Source organism: Accipiter gentilis, chromosome 15 (genome assembly GCF_929443795.1).
Source record: "Accipiter gentilis chromosome 15, bAccGen1.1, whole genome shotgun sequence".
In the NCBI taxonomy this organism is placed as follows: Eukaryota; Metazoa; Chordata; class Aves; order Accipitriformes; family Accipitridae; genus Astur; species Astur gentilis.
The window spans coordinates 6,112,675-6,128,799 of record NC_064894.1 but is presented as its reverse complement, the minus strand read 5'-3'; the positions used below and the strand labels follow the sequence as shown (position 1 = coordinate 6,128,799).

General features: G+C 39.0%; 1 protein-coding gene across 1 annotated transcript in view; it reads right to left on the bottom strand.

The window, feature by feature from the left end:
• CD109 (CD109 molecule) overlaps positions 1 to 16,125 on the bottom strand; it is an 83,445-nt gene that overhangs the window by 43,913 nt on the left and 23,407 nt on the right. Inside the window, exons 6-13 of the mRNA XM_049818149.1 lie at positions 9,098 to 9,137; positions 8,362 to 8,446; positions 6,052 to 6,148; positions 4,843 to 4,978; positions 3,862 to 3,971; positions 1,499 to 1,738; positions 1,045 to 1,146; positions 888 to 950 (exon numbers count right to left, since the gene is read on the bottom strand). Of these exons, the coding sequence (XP_049674106.1) occupies positions 888 to 950; positions 1,045 to 1,146; positions 1,499 to 1,738; positions 3,862 to 3,971; positions 4,843 to 4,978; positions 6,052 to 6,148; positions 8,362 to 8,446; positions 9,098 to 9,137 (873 nt within the window). The remainder of the gene's footprint in view (positions 1 to 887; positions 951 to 1,044; positions 1,147 to 1,498; positions 1,739 to 3,861; positions 3,972 to 4,842; positions 4,979 to 6,051; positions 6,149 to 8,361; positions 8,447 to 9,097; positions 9,138 to 16,125) is intronic.

The following is a 16,125-nucleotide window of genomic DNA, read 5'->3' as shown; positions in this document are numbered from 1 at the left end:
CCCTGCCTTTGACTGCATTGGACCTGATTGCTTTTAAATCTTCTAGAGAGTGTTTCTATTTTAGAAAATACTCAGGAATGTCCACATTTTATATTGTCCTAAGGTTTTCCTTATTCGGTTTACTATTAAAGTCTCTGAAAGAAAAAGAATTGTAGTTATCGTGATCATTATGGTGCAGACTGTGCACAAGACAGGCATGTGTTACAGACAGGATGGGAGACTGATGATGGTGTATATAATAAACCCTTCAGTCCAGATGCTGTAAGATACAGTACAGCAGCCGAGCCATTAAACAAGCCATTACCCAAGCCATTTATTTTAAAATGCTTCCTACAAAGTTCCCTTGTTAACAATGCCACCCTGCCCACTGCACCACCGGTTTCCTCAGCCGGGAGGTCCTCCCCTCAAGCCATGCCTGCAGGCTCAGCCCTGACAGTCCTGAACCTGTGTAGAGGCTCCGCCAGCCCCCTCCTTCCACCTGCACCTGCAGGACCTGCCGACAAGTCCCAGCTTGGGCTGCTCCTGGGACATCCCTGCCCCTTCTCCCATCGCAGCTGCTCTGCACAGAGACAGTATTGCTCTCACAGTTGCACCTTGTCTCACACATTTGCAAGCAGAGGTAATCCAGCACCCAGATCAGAGACACGCTTCTCCTGGAGAGCACCTCCTTACAGCGCCAGCGGCATTTCTGCTAAGTTGCAAAATGGAGCTTTCGTTCAAAAAGGACCATCCCAGTGGAAAGGAAGTTTTGGGGCGACCTCTTTCGCAAAGCACAATAAAAAATGCTGAATCCCTCTAATGTTCAATCACATTCCACTCACTGGAGTATTTCTCAAGTTGGTAAAAGTCATCTTGGACTGTCCCCATATGTAAAATCAGTAACTTACCAGATAGTGGAACTCCCTCACTGGCTTGTTGCTTGCAATGCTCAGCTCAAAAGGCTTCCCAGCCTAGGAAAAGCATACAATTCATATGGATAAGTATGGAACCATGAGGAGTAACCTGAACAGTTCTGATCTTGGCATGTTTTGTCTCAGACTGTACCTTTATATCCTGGCTCTTTGTTTTAACCTGGAGGTAAGTCTGGCTGGGGGAGCTGAACACATCATAAACACCTATGTCGGTCCTACTGCTGAGGAACTCTGCCTGTGAGACAATGCAAAACAAAGCTCTTAACAAAACAGCAAAATCTGTGTGATGTTCACATATACAGTACTGTTTACAAGAGCATAGTAGCCTTAATGGCAGTACAGGACCACTTTACTGCTTGCTTTGGGTATCTGTTTGGTTTTTTCCCTTGCTATCTTGGTGCAATTATTAGATCAATTTTTGACAGGTTCCACCACTTTCTTTCCAGCTCTAATATGAATATGAGGTAAGGAAAATAACAGTAGGTGACATATCAACTGTTGCAGATGGTAGGAACAGCATGTGATTCGTCACAGCCCGTTCAGTTTGGTGTGTCACTGCTCCAAAGCAACATATTACAAAGTAATACCTGAACTCTCAGAGTTTTTGTGTCAGACAGGACTGGAAACTCAATATCAATTATTCCATTTTCTGGGACCGTGTAATTCAGGACATGGACTGTCAGATTTCTCTCCTCTGTTGCCTCATTCTCAAGGTGAGAAAGTGAAGAGTGGTGAAAAAGCACATCTGACTGTTGTGCAGTGATTGTGACAAGATTCTGCCTCTCTTCAGCTGTCAGCTGGTTGCTATCAGAACGTGTCACCTTTAGCTAAAAACAAAAAGAAAGAAAACACCCATCGAACAGGGTAAGACTAAAATGCCCAATGCATAAGATGTAACAATATATTTGCACCCATATCATATCAAAAAAACAAGGGCATCCTCAGATTTCTCACATATCAGTAACTTTATTTTTAATCCCTTGTGAGCACTGCTGGTAGGCAAGTCAGCCAAGAAAAAAGTTATTCATAACTCCAAGGAGTAAAAAAAAAGAGCAAAAGCTAAACAGATGGAACTGAAAGGGGACCTGCCTTTCAGCGCTCCCAATTACTCTTCTTGTTGAAAATGCTTGTCTCTTAGGCAAATTACACATATCCTACCTACAGCTGGAATATTTAATTTTATCACTTGTATCTCACCACCACAACAAAGGACAAACTAACATTACGTCATGTGCAGGAAAATGTGTCAGATGAGCAGAGATGGTGCCAAGTTAGATGTCTTCATGGATTCATCAAATGAGCTGAAGGAAAGACTTAAAACAGGCCCAAAATTGACAATCTGCAACTTCTTCGCTCCAGCATCCATCAATCAGAACTACAACTTAACATCAACCTTTACTCCCACATTCAAGCAGATTCTCATCCATAGTAAAACCATTCTCCTTCTGCATTACACACTCCAAAAATTCAACTTCTACATTCAAAACCGAACTAATGTTTCCCTTTTCTTTTTCAATTCAGAGGTCGGTCACTCCATTACCTCTCCTCCTCTGCCATTACTTTCCTATCGTCTCTCTGTACAGCGTATATGCAGATCTCCACTTACCAGTAATAGTAGCAGTTGTTCCTTCACGCTCCTCTGGGAGCATAACTGATACCTTCTTCTCTGCCAGCTGCAAGAATTGCTAAATGCCTCAGCTACCCCTCACTCAGTGTTGAGGATTTCTTGGCTGGGCGAGGGCATGTGAGCAATCCAGCCGTTAGGTGGGAACGAAGCATAAGTTTACAAAGTGCTGGAGCGGACAAGGATGCTGTGTCCTTGTACGCTGGGAAAAAGGAAGATAAGAAGAGCCTGACAAACAACTCCTGGATGCCGAAGAATGAGATAAGTAACTGCTGGACACCTCGTGAAGAAGCTTGCACAGCCAACAGAGGATAAGATAGCGTCGCTTGAAACGGGGTATTGTACCAGTTAGAATATTGTATAAGGCGCGTGCACAAGCGCATAAGGTATATAACTGTGCTAAAAGTTGTAGTAAATGGGCTTCACTTGATCACATTGGTCTGTGTGTGATGTCCCCTGTGGATCCTCTGCAACAACTCAGCTCATCTTTGGAAGAGGAAGAAGAAGCAGGTGAGAGCTGGAGTCAAACTGGGATGCTGGCAAGGAAAGTGAAAAGAACAGAACCAAATTCCCAAATGATCAGGCTAGCTATAGCTTGAGCCAATCTACTCTGACAGTGCATATTCAGTCTATTTTATTGATATTTAGGTCTGATTTCTATACGGTAAAGGCTCAGGAATTGTAAAGTTGATTCCCCTTTTCAAGCAAAATGCAGTGATGCAATATGCAACCTCTGCTAAACGCAGAAATACTGAACGCAGACTATGGACAGTGTGAAGAACGTGAAATACTTCTGGAGAGGACTGCAACTGGTATGAGAAAGAGAGGACAGAAGGCAGAAAAGACACTCGCTTGAGAGCAATGTGGTTTGATGAGTTTTACTGAATTTCGTAACAGTTGCTTAATTTTATATATATGCATTATATAAAGTTTATGTTTGTGTGTATATATGTATACACACACTTCCATATACAAATATTATTAGGAGGGTTAGGACTCAATAACTCCTCTATTGTTTTAAAGCACAGTCAACTAATGGAAAACAATCAGCTAGAAACTGAAAAGATTTCTCTTCCACGAGACTGCTGACAAACTATACTCAAATATATCCTGCCAACACTACAGCATTCCCTGCCACTTTATCCTTTTCTAGAGCAAATGCCTCTAAGTTTAGTATTTGCCGATATGTATCATGAAAAGAGGTAATTTGAAAACAAACCTGTAAATTATACTTAAAAATCCGAGGCAAACTTTGGCATCTAAGCAAAAAAACAGAAGTCGTCACACTTGTTTATGCACAGATCATAATAAAATAAATGAACTTACAGTAGCTATGAAGTTCAGAGAAGGTTTTATAACTCTGGAGTAGTCCACAAATTCAATAAAATAGTCACTTTGCTTTGGAAATATGATGGTGCTTGAATTTTGGGAGATTCCTGTTGAAGAATTGTATGTGTTTAGACAACATGCTTTTGGCATACATAATCCTTTAGCAGCAATACTATTTACTGTTCATGATTTTTAAAAAATTCTATCATAGTTTTCACCACTTCCACTCCTATCGCTCTTCAGCCTTCCAGCTAAGAATCGGTACAAAGGTGGTATACGTACTGGTACTGTCTGTCACAACGCTGAATAAGCCATACCATGTAATGCTCTACTCTACACAGACTAAGTCACAATGACACAAGGTGGGAACTTAGGAGTCCCAAATCAGACAACTTCACCTTGGCAGGCTTTCTACAGAAAGTCTGTAATGAAACCTAGTTTCTGGGATAGGCAGAAATTTTGTACCAAACGATATTTTTCTAATATGCAAGGTACAGTGGAACATGAACTCACAAAAAGGCTAAGTTTGCAAATCAGCCCGTCTAGAAGAGGGTGGACAGTGGACAAAATGGGGCCAGAGAATTCTTTCTACTGAGGTGGTTTACAAACAAACAAGTAAGGTAAGGTTATGATTAAACTTAAGTTTGTAAGATTCAGGCTAATGCTAGCAATTCTTTATACCTGCTTTTCTCATAAAAAATGATCAGTCATTGATTTTAAGCCCCCACCTAAACATATTTCTTGGTTATTTAATAAATCATTTAGCATAGAACTGTATTCAACTGAGTTAACAGCTAGTTAAACTATTTAATATCTAGGCAAGGAACAGTTCAGATAATATATTTTTCATATAATATATTTGCATGTAGATACACACGACACTTTTCTAGCACTCCAAGCCCTTCCACATAGTGGTAAGCTCTCCCAGCACCACCTGCTCTTTGGATTTCTCTCAGAAGACATCACACAGACACATACCTGTGAGCGACTCAGTGACCACCACGATAATTTCTATTGGCTCTGTGTAATCACTGTCACCTTGGTGCCACGACTGACCAGCGTTCAAGTTTTGCAACATAAGCTTATTACAGGTTACATTCACAGATCCATTTATCTGCAATGTATTAAAAAAAAAAATAATTGTTGAGCCAATAAAGCAAAGGACACCTTTCCATCTACAACAGCTTATTTCTGGTTAAGTCCTGTAGCTTTCCCCACACAGAAATTCTAGAGTGTCAACACCAGAAAATTATGAACGCTGACCTTTACTTTTTGCTTTCGGTAACTATTTTATTAAATCCCATAGAAGTTCATTACTCTCTAGAGTCAACAATGCCTTATGGAGAAAGGGTGGCTTTTTTCTAATATCTCGAATTATCCACTTCTACATGGCCAGAACGGCGGCGCCTATGCTTTACAGAAAAATACAATGAAGAGGTCCCTGCCTGAGGAGGGGGGTATAGCCAATCCAACAGACCCGAGTTCAGAGTTTCTGTAGGCCAAGTGCTGCTGAAGGCACTGAAGTCAGCCAACTGGTGAAGTCAGCCAACAGAAAATGACAGGCACACCATTTAGCAGAAATTGAACCAGTTTTAAACACAATCCACAGCTCAAAAGTAAAATGCCTGATTTTGCAAAGGGATACCATTAATCTGTAACCACTCCTAAGTCTGCATGCCTTTTTAAATTTCGTGCTCAAGGTTACAACTAGTAGAGTAACTCCAATGTAATTACTAGGCAATCGGTAGGCAAAATGCTTTGGTCTCTACCATGCTAGAGCTCCACCTAGACAATTGCAGTGGTCTCCTCTGGCCTTGTAACACAGGGCTGAGCGTGCAGGGGCACACACAGAGCCAGGGAGCATTCCTGGGCACAGGTCCTCCACCACTTATGCTGCTATAACAGCTCCTACAAAGTTTTTCTACCTGGGCCAACTAGCACGCTCCAAAATAACTTCCAGGCACAGTTCAAGGGACCACAGCAGCCGAGTATCATTCCCAACAAGCAGTCTGAATGTAAACACTTTATTCTGGAAATCGAAAAGAGTTAATACTATCCATGCAAGCCACTCCATAGACCATGCCAGCTGAACTCAGCAATTGAGAATGGTCCCAGGCATATTTAACCTACAAAAGAAGACACAGGCTTAAAGTCTATAATGCTACAAACTGCTAACAGAAGACTCACCTCCGTTGTTGTTGTGATATTTCTCTTGTTTGTCCAGTAAGAGACAGAAAGGCAAGTGACCGTTACAGTTCCCTTTACTGGCTTTCCATATGTGTACCTGAAACACATCAGTCAAAGTCAAACAACATGCCACCTCCAGGGCTTGGGCTCCTGAAGAGCTCTCAAGGCAAAAGATTCTACTAAAATATTTTTCCTTGGCCTCAAACATGGCTACAACCCATTTGCACTTTGAAACATGGAGTTTTCAATACTGAGACCAGTTTATCGACACTAAAGCCAGAAGCCCAAAACCTGGAGAGGACACAAAGTGCTGCTCTTTCCTGCACAAGAGCTCTATAAACCTATGAGTTTTGTTGTGGGCTGGACAATGTAGGAAAATTAACTATATTAAGCTAAACTGGAAGCCAGTTATTGAATAGAACACCAATGTAGCATCATAACTAATATGAAGTAGAGTTAAAATGGGACATGGGAGGTGCAAGTGTTTTGCTTCCCAAATGCTAACACAAAATGAAAGATCGCAAGATATTTGTACTCAAATTATTTAGTAATCACAGTCCAAAGAAATCATGGCATTATTACATGGCAAACATAACTTGCAGCTGTGGCAAATCTGAAAACTGTAACATATTCACTTCTTAGAATGCCATTAGCAACCTGCAGTCAGTAAGCAGTAATAAAATAAAAATTTTGTACAAATATTTCAAAGTTATACATAACAGAAACCACGATATTATCAGATTCAGACAGAAGGAGGCAGGGAGGGGACCAAAATCATTCTAGTCCATCAGTAGTAATACATTCAGATGTGTACTTTACATCATTATGGATTTGACTGGCAGCCATTTAAGAGATATCAAAGCTGAAAAGCAGAGGGAAAGAATAATCAAATAGCATAGTTACAGGAAGAACTCTGACAACACTGTCTTGCACCTGAACTCAGTCTTTCCAAGCAGACCTAATTACAGTAATAAGCTGCCATTAACCTTGAAATGATACTGCCATTGGGTAGCATCCCTGTATTTAACTTAATCTAATAATACTCCAGAGATGAGAAAGGGAAAGGGTTTTATGACATCTACAAGTGTAAGGGACATATAAACTCTTTGTATACAGAGGCATTACGCCTATAAAAACAGTCATCAGGAATGAAGTAATTCCCTTAAAATAAAGATGACGTATCAGTAAAACTTTGGCACTGCTGGGATTCAATCAGGCAATTCACTGGCATTCAAGTCTGGATTTATTGCAGCAGACAGGTACACTTTCAAATACTTTATATCTAATGAAGGAGCCAAGTACCCTGTAGAAGACCAAAACAATTTTGGAAACCAAATTCACATTGGCATATAATGGATTCCAAAAGCAAAGCAGATTAGGGAAAAATATTGAGGAAAACTTTTTTTTAAAAATTGCCCCTTATGAGAAACCTAGATGGTTTATAATATCAGGTTGCATTGGCTCTAGGAAAGGAAGCTTTTTCTCAAAAGTCCAAAGATTTAATTTAAATAGCTTGTTAAACAATCATTTCTGCATTTTACTTATAAATGGAGTGCTTCTTTAGAAGCTATGTATTTTATGCATTAAATAACCCACGAAAGACCTTTTATTTCAGGTCTCCTTGAATGGACCTATCAGGTACCTCTATCTGGCTCTCGTCTTACCAAAATAAAATTAATTTCTATTTGAGATTAATGCATCCTATATTTTTTTCCTAGGTATTTGTTCAGCCGAAAAATAAAATATTATTTATACAATAGTCTACAGTGAAGTCTCTTCTGAAGTTCTCAAGGGTTTTTAATTCTTCACCCTTTTACAGGTATAGGTATTCTGATAGGCAGGAGAAGTATATACCTCAAATCCACAATGTGGATAAATTGGATCAAGAAGGATGTGCACAGAAGTTTGCATAATTTTCCAAGTAGTCTAATAAAATATAGTTACTCTACCTACAGACCTTGACACAGTAAGTTGGAGAGCACCATAAAAGAGCCATAAGAACAAAAAAATGCCTAAAAAAATACATTATAAGCAAAAGACTCAAGAAATTTTCTGAATAAGGTAGCTAAAAATGTCTTGGTTATAGTCTAGAAATACATTTACCAGACCAAAAAAACTAACTAGAAGTCTGAAGATCTATCTAGCATTATTACAAAAAAATCCAGTAACTAGAAATGGATGCTAGCCAACTAATTTTGACTAGAAGGCACTTTTTTAGCATTCTAAATATAAGTTTTCGCTTTGACACTTAGAGACCCACAATCATTTCCTTAAGAGTGAGGGTGGCAATGGTATCAATAATTTACTTACTTTGCAGTGACAACACCAGTTACATCTTCCTCTCTCAACGAGTAGTATAATGGTGTTGTTATCATAACATCAAATTTTGGTAAAACTAAAAAAAAAAAATTAAAAAAAATTACAGAAAGCATTAAATTCACACAAGAAATAACATCTTTTTCTTTTTTTAAGTAATAAGGGTAGAACATGTAATATGATAAGACTACTACAGTTTCCTAAGGAATATAAAGTAAGATATATTTTTAACCCAACCATATTCATGCCCCAGACTAAGACTTTTTGTTGAAAGGATAACAACAAGCATCATAAGAGCAGTCTGCACACAAGCTTGAAAGACTGAAATAGAAAACGTTTAACTTATTCGGTCAGCATTTACAAAATCATCAGCAAGCTTCATGATCAGCCATTTATACAGATATTTTGGGAAGAACACACTGCCTCCATGATCCTGGAAAAACAGGGACAATAACTGCACCTCATAGACTGAATATAAGTACTTTAAAGATTGCATGACATCCAGACACTACAGTAGTAGGTCATTAAAACTACCAAAGATAAATAGGGTAGCTGATAGGACAATGTTCCTCTCAGGACACAGAATCAGTCTCAGAGAAGCAAGAGATTTGGAAATTAGACTTTCCAGGAGTATTCAAAAGGTTCGTGCTAGCCAAGGAAGCTAGTCTAAACTAATGGAGAATCAACTACCAATTTTGGTCACTACTAAATGCCCTTAAGTAACACTTACCATATTCCATCACTTTAAATCTTTGATAATGAACTTGACCCTAATGAAAAAAAATCATATGAGAAAAAACATACAATTGTGGTTAGATTACCAAGTTTAACATACCCTCTAGGCCAAATCCCACCCAGATTCAAGTTAAATTACAATTTCTGACATGATGTGATTTTAAATCATGGCTCAACCATCATCAGCTCCTGTAGGAACCAGTAGTATGTATTTGCACCACAGAAGGACACAGAAGCTCACATCTGGCAGATTGTAAGTATATATAATGAAGAGTTTGGGGAGCTTCAGATCTGCAGACATCTACGTATGCCTGGTTTCTGTATAAAGAAACAAATATCCAAGCTAGCTAGCATAAAACTGCCTAGCATAAGTACTCACAGTCATCATGATGAACCATGACTGACCTACCAGCAGTACTTTACTAGCTCATTTAAAATTAACTCAAGTATTTCTACACAAAAGAGAAGCTCCTACAGTATCTAGTGGACAAGACCATTTCAAAAGCATGTATAATCTTAAGGTTCTTCATTTATGCAAAAGGCAGCTAAAATTTTCTTACAGTCTACAGTGCATACTTACTTCGGCAGAGACACTCTTGGGTTATATCTTCCTGTCTTGTTTATTCGTTAGTTAAAAATCAGTGGAAGAAATAAACAACTATACAATATATTGTTACTTGTGTTCTCTTTATTTTCCTATTTTTCTAATTTTTTCACTTATTTCCTGATTTTCTCAGGAGGGTATCTGAAAGCATATTCTGGCACATCTTTGAGATGTGGTACATCAGGCCATATGTGGCACATCATTGGGAAATTAATTTTAAAGCTTTTTTTCACTCTCTGAACATTAAAAATTCAGCAGCTATTCTTATTCTTTGGTACAATGACAGTGGGCCAAAAAGTCACGGTAGTCAGCCACATAAATTTTGCTTTTTGTTGTCTTACTCAATTGTTCTTCCTTGCTAAAGTACAAGTAATTCAAGCTGCACCAGGGGACATTTAAATTTAATATGAGGAAAAATTTCTTCACTGAAAGGGTTATCAAGCATTGGAACAGGCTACCCAGGGAAGTGGTGGAATCACCATCCCTGGAGGTATTTAAAAGACGCGTAGATGTGGTGCTTAGGGCCACGGTTTAGTGGTGGACTTGGCAGGGCTAAGTTAACAGTTGGACTTGATGATCTTAAAGGTCTTTTCCAACCTAAATGATTCTATGATTTTATGATTCTGACCAAGCATGTACATCATTTGCCTGCAGACATATAAACCTCCTTCAATGATTTTTTCACAGCATCATGCCAAAAGCTGCCATCAGCAGGGAAATGGCATGACATGATTTACCAGCAGCACCTAGAACTGGAGCTCTGAATCTCAGCTGATCTGCTTGACACAGTGATTACACTGGAGCAACGATTTTCCAAGAGGAAAATCTGAGCTCAGCCAGGCTGGAAGAATGGGCTGAGAAACCGAAGAAGTCTCCACTTCCCAAAGGACAGAAAGGGAGAGGCTCCTTTTGAAAGCCTATTTTGCCTCTTCGCATAAGAGTCTTCTGGGAAAGAGGGGAAAGATCAAGAGAGACAACAGTCTGTCACTAGGAGGTGGCTATTTTGAAAGGTTAATATCATCAGCTGCTGCTTAATTGCATGGTGAGGTTATGTTGATGTGGAGCTCAGAAATCTGATTACTTTGATTATTTCTGAGAACAGTGACACCGCTACAAGTTGCCATACGTGCTGGAGTATCTCAGTTTGAAATGTGGGGCAAAGGAGACAGAATGTGGATAAACAATTGTCAGGTAGCATCAAGATATGTCAGATGGGAATGAGTGTCTGTGGCAAGAGAGGATAAACTTAGAACTCCTGTGGGAAATACCCCAGGACCAGGATCTAAGCTGGAAACAATTATAACTGATCTCTCTTACCTGATCAATGGCTTTGCAAATTAAGCATCTCAGACCACACTAAGATCCCTGTATCTCTATATTTACACTTTTCCTAGCAAAAGACTTCTATCAAAATAAAAATCAGATTGCTACTGATTTCCTTATTAAGTCACAGATCACCAAAATAACTGTCGTATTTATACTCCTAGGCTTGAAAAGATATATGCCAAATCTGCTATTTTCACATTTGTGCAAATCATAATCCCTACAACACAAAATGCTACAGCACTGATCTGCAGTCCACAATCCGATTACTATCAGGTAATCTTAGGAAAATGACCTGTAGTCAATTTATCTCATTTCTGCTTCTCTGTACATCTTTTATTTCCAATGTTAAGCATATATATGTCATCCTTGCCGTTAAGCAAACCATGAACAGAATGTTACCCCAGCTGGCAGGATGAAAAAGCATCTCCCTTGCAAATGAGATTTTGTTTCACATTACCTCAAAAGTCAAAAAAAAAAAAAAATTAAAAGCTAAGAGAACTTTAAGCAGTAGAAAACGGAGATTAAAGTGAGACTAGCGCTCTTGGCTGCACCTTCTCTAAAACGACAACCTTTATGACAGAAAGCCATGCTTCACAGTGCAGGGAAAGGAAAATACCCTACTGGGTCATCTTGATGATTTGAACACCAAACCACATTTCCCACTAACACAGACTTTTCAGCCAAACTGGTTTGGAATAGGACAAGTAACAGCACTTCAACCACTCCGTATCAGTTTAGTTCCTCAGGGCAGGGCTGTCTCTCTGGCAAATATTGTTCAAATATTTTGGAGTGGAAGTTGTTAAACCAGTTTCCAGGAGTGGTGGCTTTTGAGACAAGCAGTTAGTTATATATACAACCCAAGAGAGATTTATTTTTTTTTACAGTAGGAAAACACCACCACACTTATTCCACTTGTTTCCAGAGCTACTTTATTCTAGTACAGTTTTTGTCTTCCATGCCCTCTCCTGCTTCTCAAACACACTCACCCTTCCAGGCTATTAGCATTTTGCTCTAAATCAGCATTTCTTAAACTGCAAAACATCTATTACGTTCTGTGCACATTGCCCAGAGTATTAAGAAAACAGTGCCAAAAAGAGATCCATATAAGTATTCTGAGATCCTGAGGATGATGGAGCCTTTCTGCAGTTGAGCCTTAGATGCTGTGGATCTTTCCATCTAACAATCGCTAACAACTACGGTCCAGATTTTGCTCTGCTGTGATGAACCAGTCCTATTTGAAGTCATTTGGGTCTAATCCAACCAGTGAGATCACAGGAATTGTTCTCCCCAAATTTTTTCTTCTTCTTTGGCAACTGAAAGTCCCTAAAACAAATCTGGTCTAGGTCCATTTTCCTACTTTTTTCTGACATTTACATGCGTCACAAGTTATAGCATCGGGGAAAGACTCTGGGTGTGGTCTCAGGGCTTTGCCCTGAAAAAGCGCAGTGCTGGCACCGGCTGTATTCCCGTGGCTGCATCACCATCGCACAGCCCCCATCAGAAACATTCCTCTGCCTCCGCTTTGCAGCTAAATAAAATAGATTTTTATCCAGACAGAATTAACAGGAGCATTTCATGATCACTTTCGTGCTTTATTTTCACATGAAGGCAATAAACCCCGAAATAAAATACTGGATGAATTCCCAAACTTCTGTTCGAATCCACCAGCACGGTCTCCAGAAACTAAGCAGAGTCACACCAATGTCAGATCCTGATTAAATATCAGTGCTCATTTGCAAACTACTGAATACACAGCCAGTTCCAAAGGTTTTATGTACAGTCTGATTTTGAAGGAAGGTGACACTTTTCTTAAGTAATGGTATATATAACCTTAAACTCAATGGATCAAATGTGAAATCTGTAGCTGACCTAGCAGTAAAACATCACTGTGAATACACTGTAACATTCATAAAACCTCAAAAGTTAAAAAATTCAAGTGCAAAGTATATAATAAAACCCACCTGATTTTGAAAGTTGCTTTCTACCTGAAGCTTTTAAAAAAATATAATAGTCTTCAAAAATATTTTAGACAGCCCTTGTTGCACGTGAAACATTACTACTCTTCCATATTTGATCATAACTTTCCAAATAACAACTTCCATAAATTAGATTACAAAATGCCTTGTAACTAGGAACAAATTCTGGTTGGAGATACCTACTACTAAAACTCAGCAACTAAAAGCCTTTCAGCAACAGGCTCCACAACAGGAAATATAAGATATCCAACTAAAATACAAGGTGAAGACTTGGGAACCAGACTGTAATTACTCTGTCTTGTGTTTTCTCAGAACAGCTGTGCTAACACCTGAACTCTTATTAAAAAGTATTACAGGACATTTAACAGCAGCAAGCAGCCAGAACCTGATTTGAAACAGGATTCAGAAGCAGTACTTCCAGGAATCCAACTTGGTACACTTGGGAACTGATCTGTAACCACTAGAAGGGAAATGTTATTTAGTGACTTAACAATACTCTTTAAAGACAAGAGGGAAACTTGAGAGAAATGCTGGACTGCTGACTATTTAACTAGAAAGCTCAGGTCATGGCATCAGGATAGCTAAGTCATGGGGAGATCAGCCTGGGTTTGCCCTCTGAAGATGTTCCTAAAGCCCTGAGTAGATCCATAAGCTGTGCTGGATGCCATGCGGACCCAGGGCTAGCAGTACTAGTTAAGGATAGGCAAGTTGATCTATTAAAAATGCCAGACATATACTAATTTTTCCTTAGCACTATATCTAAATTCTCAGTGACCTGTTTTCAGGAAGGGATTGGTGAATCTATGCAACTTCCTATATGACACAGAAAAGAACTGTACCTTCCTTGGACAGCAGAACGGCTGCAGAACAGCAAGGAATATCCAGGCAATAGCTAGGAATATCCACTCAGAGTGATCCGGGTCACTCACTAGCTTTCACTAAACACCAACTAAATCTCTACCACATCACCTGCATAGAGACATCCACATGTCTTAAATCTCAAACTGAATCCCATCCCATATGACCTTGTATTTCAGGGCATAAGCTCACTTGTAACCAAGAGAATCAAAAAGAGTTTCCCAACAGAAAAGCTCTTCTTTATTCTGCAAGGTTTCGTGCAGATTTCATTAATCCAGTGGTATGACGTGTTATCAGAAAAATAACAGTCTGTGAAACAACCCATGAGACAGACCTAGTGTAATAGTGTGAATATTGCAACAGTTATTTAATATACTCTGCATATGATAGCCTTATCCAATGTAAGATGCTGCATAGGCACGTGCTACAGAAATAATGCATATTGCTTTGTCATTACATTCTTTTAACACAGAACTTGAAAACTAAAGCAGAGCAGGTGTGAATGACAGAGGAAAAGGAGTCTGAAAGTAAACAACATAAGTTTCTATGTGTGGAGCTCAGGGTTGCTGTTTTACTTCCACAGGATAAGCATTGTAAGAATCGCCAGTTTTTTATGGACCCCAAAACCTACAACTTTTTTTTTTATGTAATATACTGTTCTTTTTCTCCTCTATTTTAATTTTCAATTCAAAGAGTTTAATGTCAGAAGGAACCATTTAGCCTGACCTCATTTTATTCCAGGTTTGGTTACCCTAGTATTCAGCTACTCCAGCACTCTGTATTATTATAATGCATCTTCCAAAAAGGCAACCATTACCGATGCTAAATCATCAAGTAATAGAGAAGCCCTCACTCCCATTTTTTGTTTGTTCCAATGATTAAGAGCTTCATTGATGAAAGACGTATATGCCAAAGAGAATTTGTCTGGCTTCAATTTCTATTAGCTGGTTCAGACTATGCCTTTCTCCACTAGATTAAAAAGTCTTGTAAAACTTGTGACACCACTCACAGACTGTAATCAATAAATGCATTGATTCATTTGTTACCTTGATATACAGTCAACAGATGGGACTTCTGCAGTCTCCCACCGTGAAGCTTCCTTCCCTGGCTCCCTCTGCAAATTCTGTCAGCAGTTTATATTAGAAACACCCTGGGTGAGTGTCAATTGCCCAAAAATCAATCCATCCTTCTTTAACAGACTTTACATACATTGCTGGTTTTCATTAGGATTTTGTACAATGAAAAGCCTGTACAAAAATCTGTTACATCAGTAAAACTACCTTAGTAACCAAATCCATAATAGCCTTAAAGAATTTCATTTTTTGACGGTGGAATCCCAAATCACCTTTGTCATTGTCTTCTTCACACCAGATGACAGGTCCATAGTTTCCCATGTTACCTCACTTTAACTCTTTTCTGTTAAGGACATTCATCTTCTGATGGTCTTTTCAAATCTCCCTACACTGAGATTCACTTAATGACTCAGAACCATCATCCCTATTAAATGTTTCCATCTCTGCCACATAATTACTGTTTGCTCGTGTTACTGGGCTCTCCCACCGCTGGAATTTCTTTTGTTTCTAGCAAACTTCAAAAACTCTTTCGTACTTTCATTAACCATCAAGTTTTTCTTGGTATCTTTAAATTTCCTACAAATATGCAAGAGCTCAGACTTTCATTTATATTGATACCTATCTCCTAGTTCCTCTTGTTTCCACTTATTAAATGCAGTGTTTCTTAAATATTAACCATTTCCTCTGTCAATGAAAAAAAAAATCCCACTTCTGTTCTGCCCAAGTTCATCTTTTCCCAAAAGAGCACTTTGTTAAATGTACCAAAAGCATTTTGCAGTACTTTCCACCTTGAATGGTCTCCTGTAACAACAGTAAACAGAGAAAGATATCCTAGAGTAATGAGCATTGTCCCTGCCCCTGGGTATTCTTCATGCTGCTGAAGCATTTAGAGCTCTATTAAGAACCCCAAACACTCTGTGCTAAACCCCTAAGTTTTAAAAATTTAATAGTATGAAAAATGAGATGAAAACATGATAAAGACAACCTAGGAAAGGTTGTACCCCAGTAGATCTAACATGAAGGCCAATGTCCAGTCTTTGGCAGCAGCCAAGATTCAACACTTAAAGAGAACTGCATCGACCAGGGTAGCCAGCAGTGACACTGTGTCAGCTCAAGCCTCAGTGCCTCCTAGTTAACAGTTCTTAGTGGAGGGTACTTCTGTGAATTTGTCCAGCTATATTTTGAT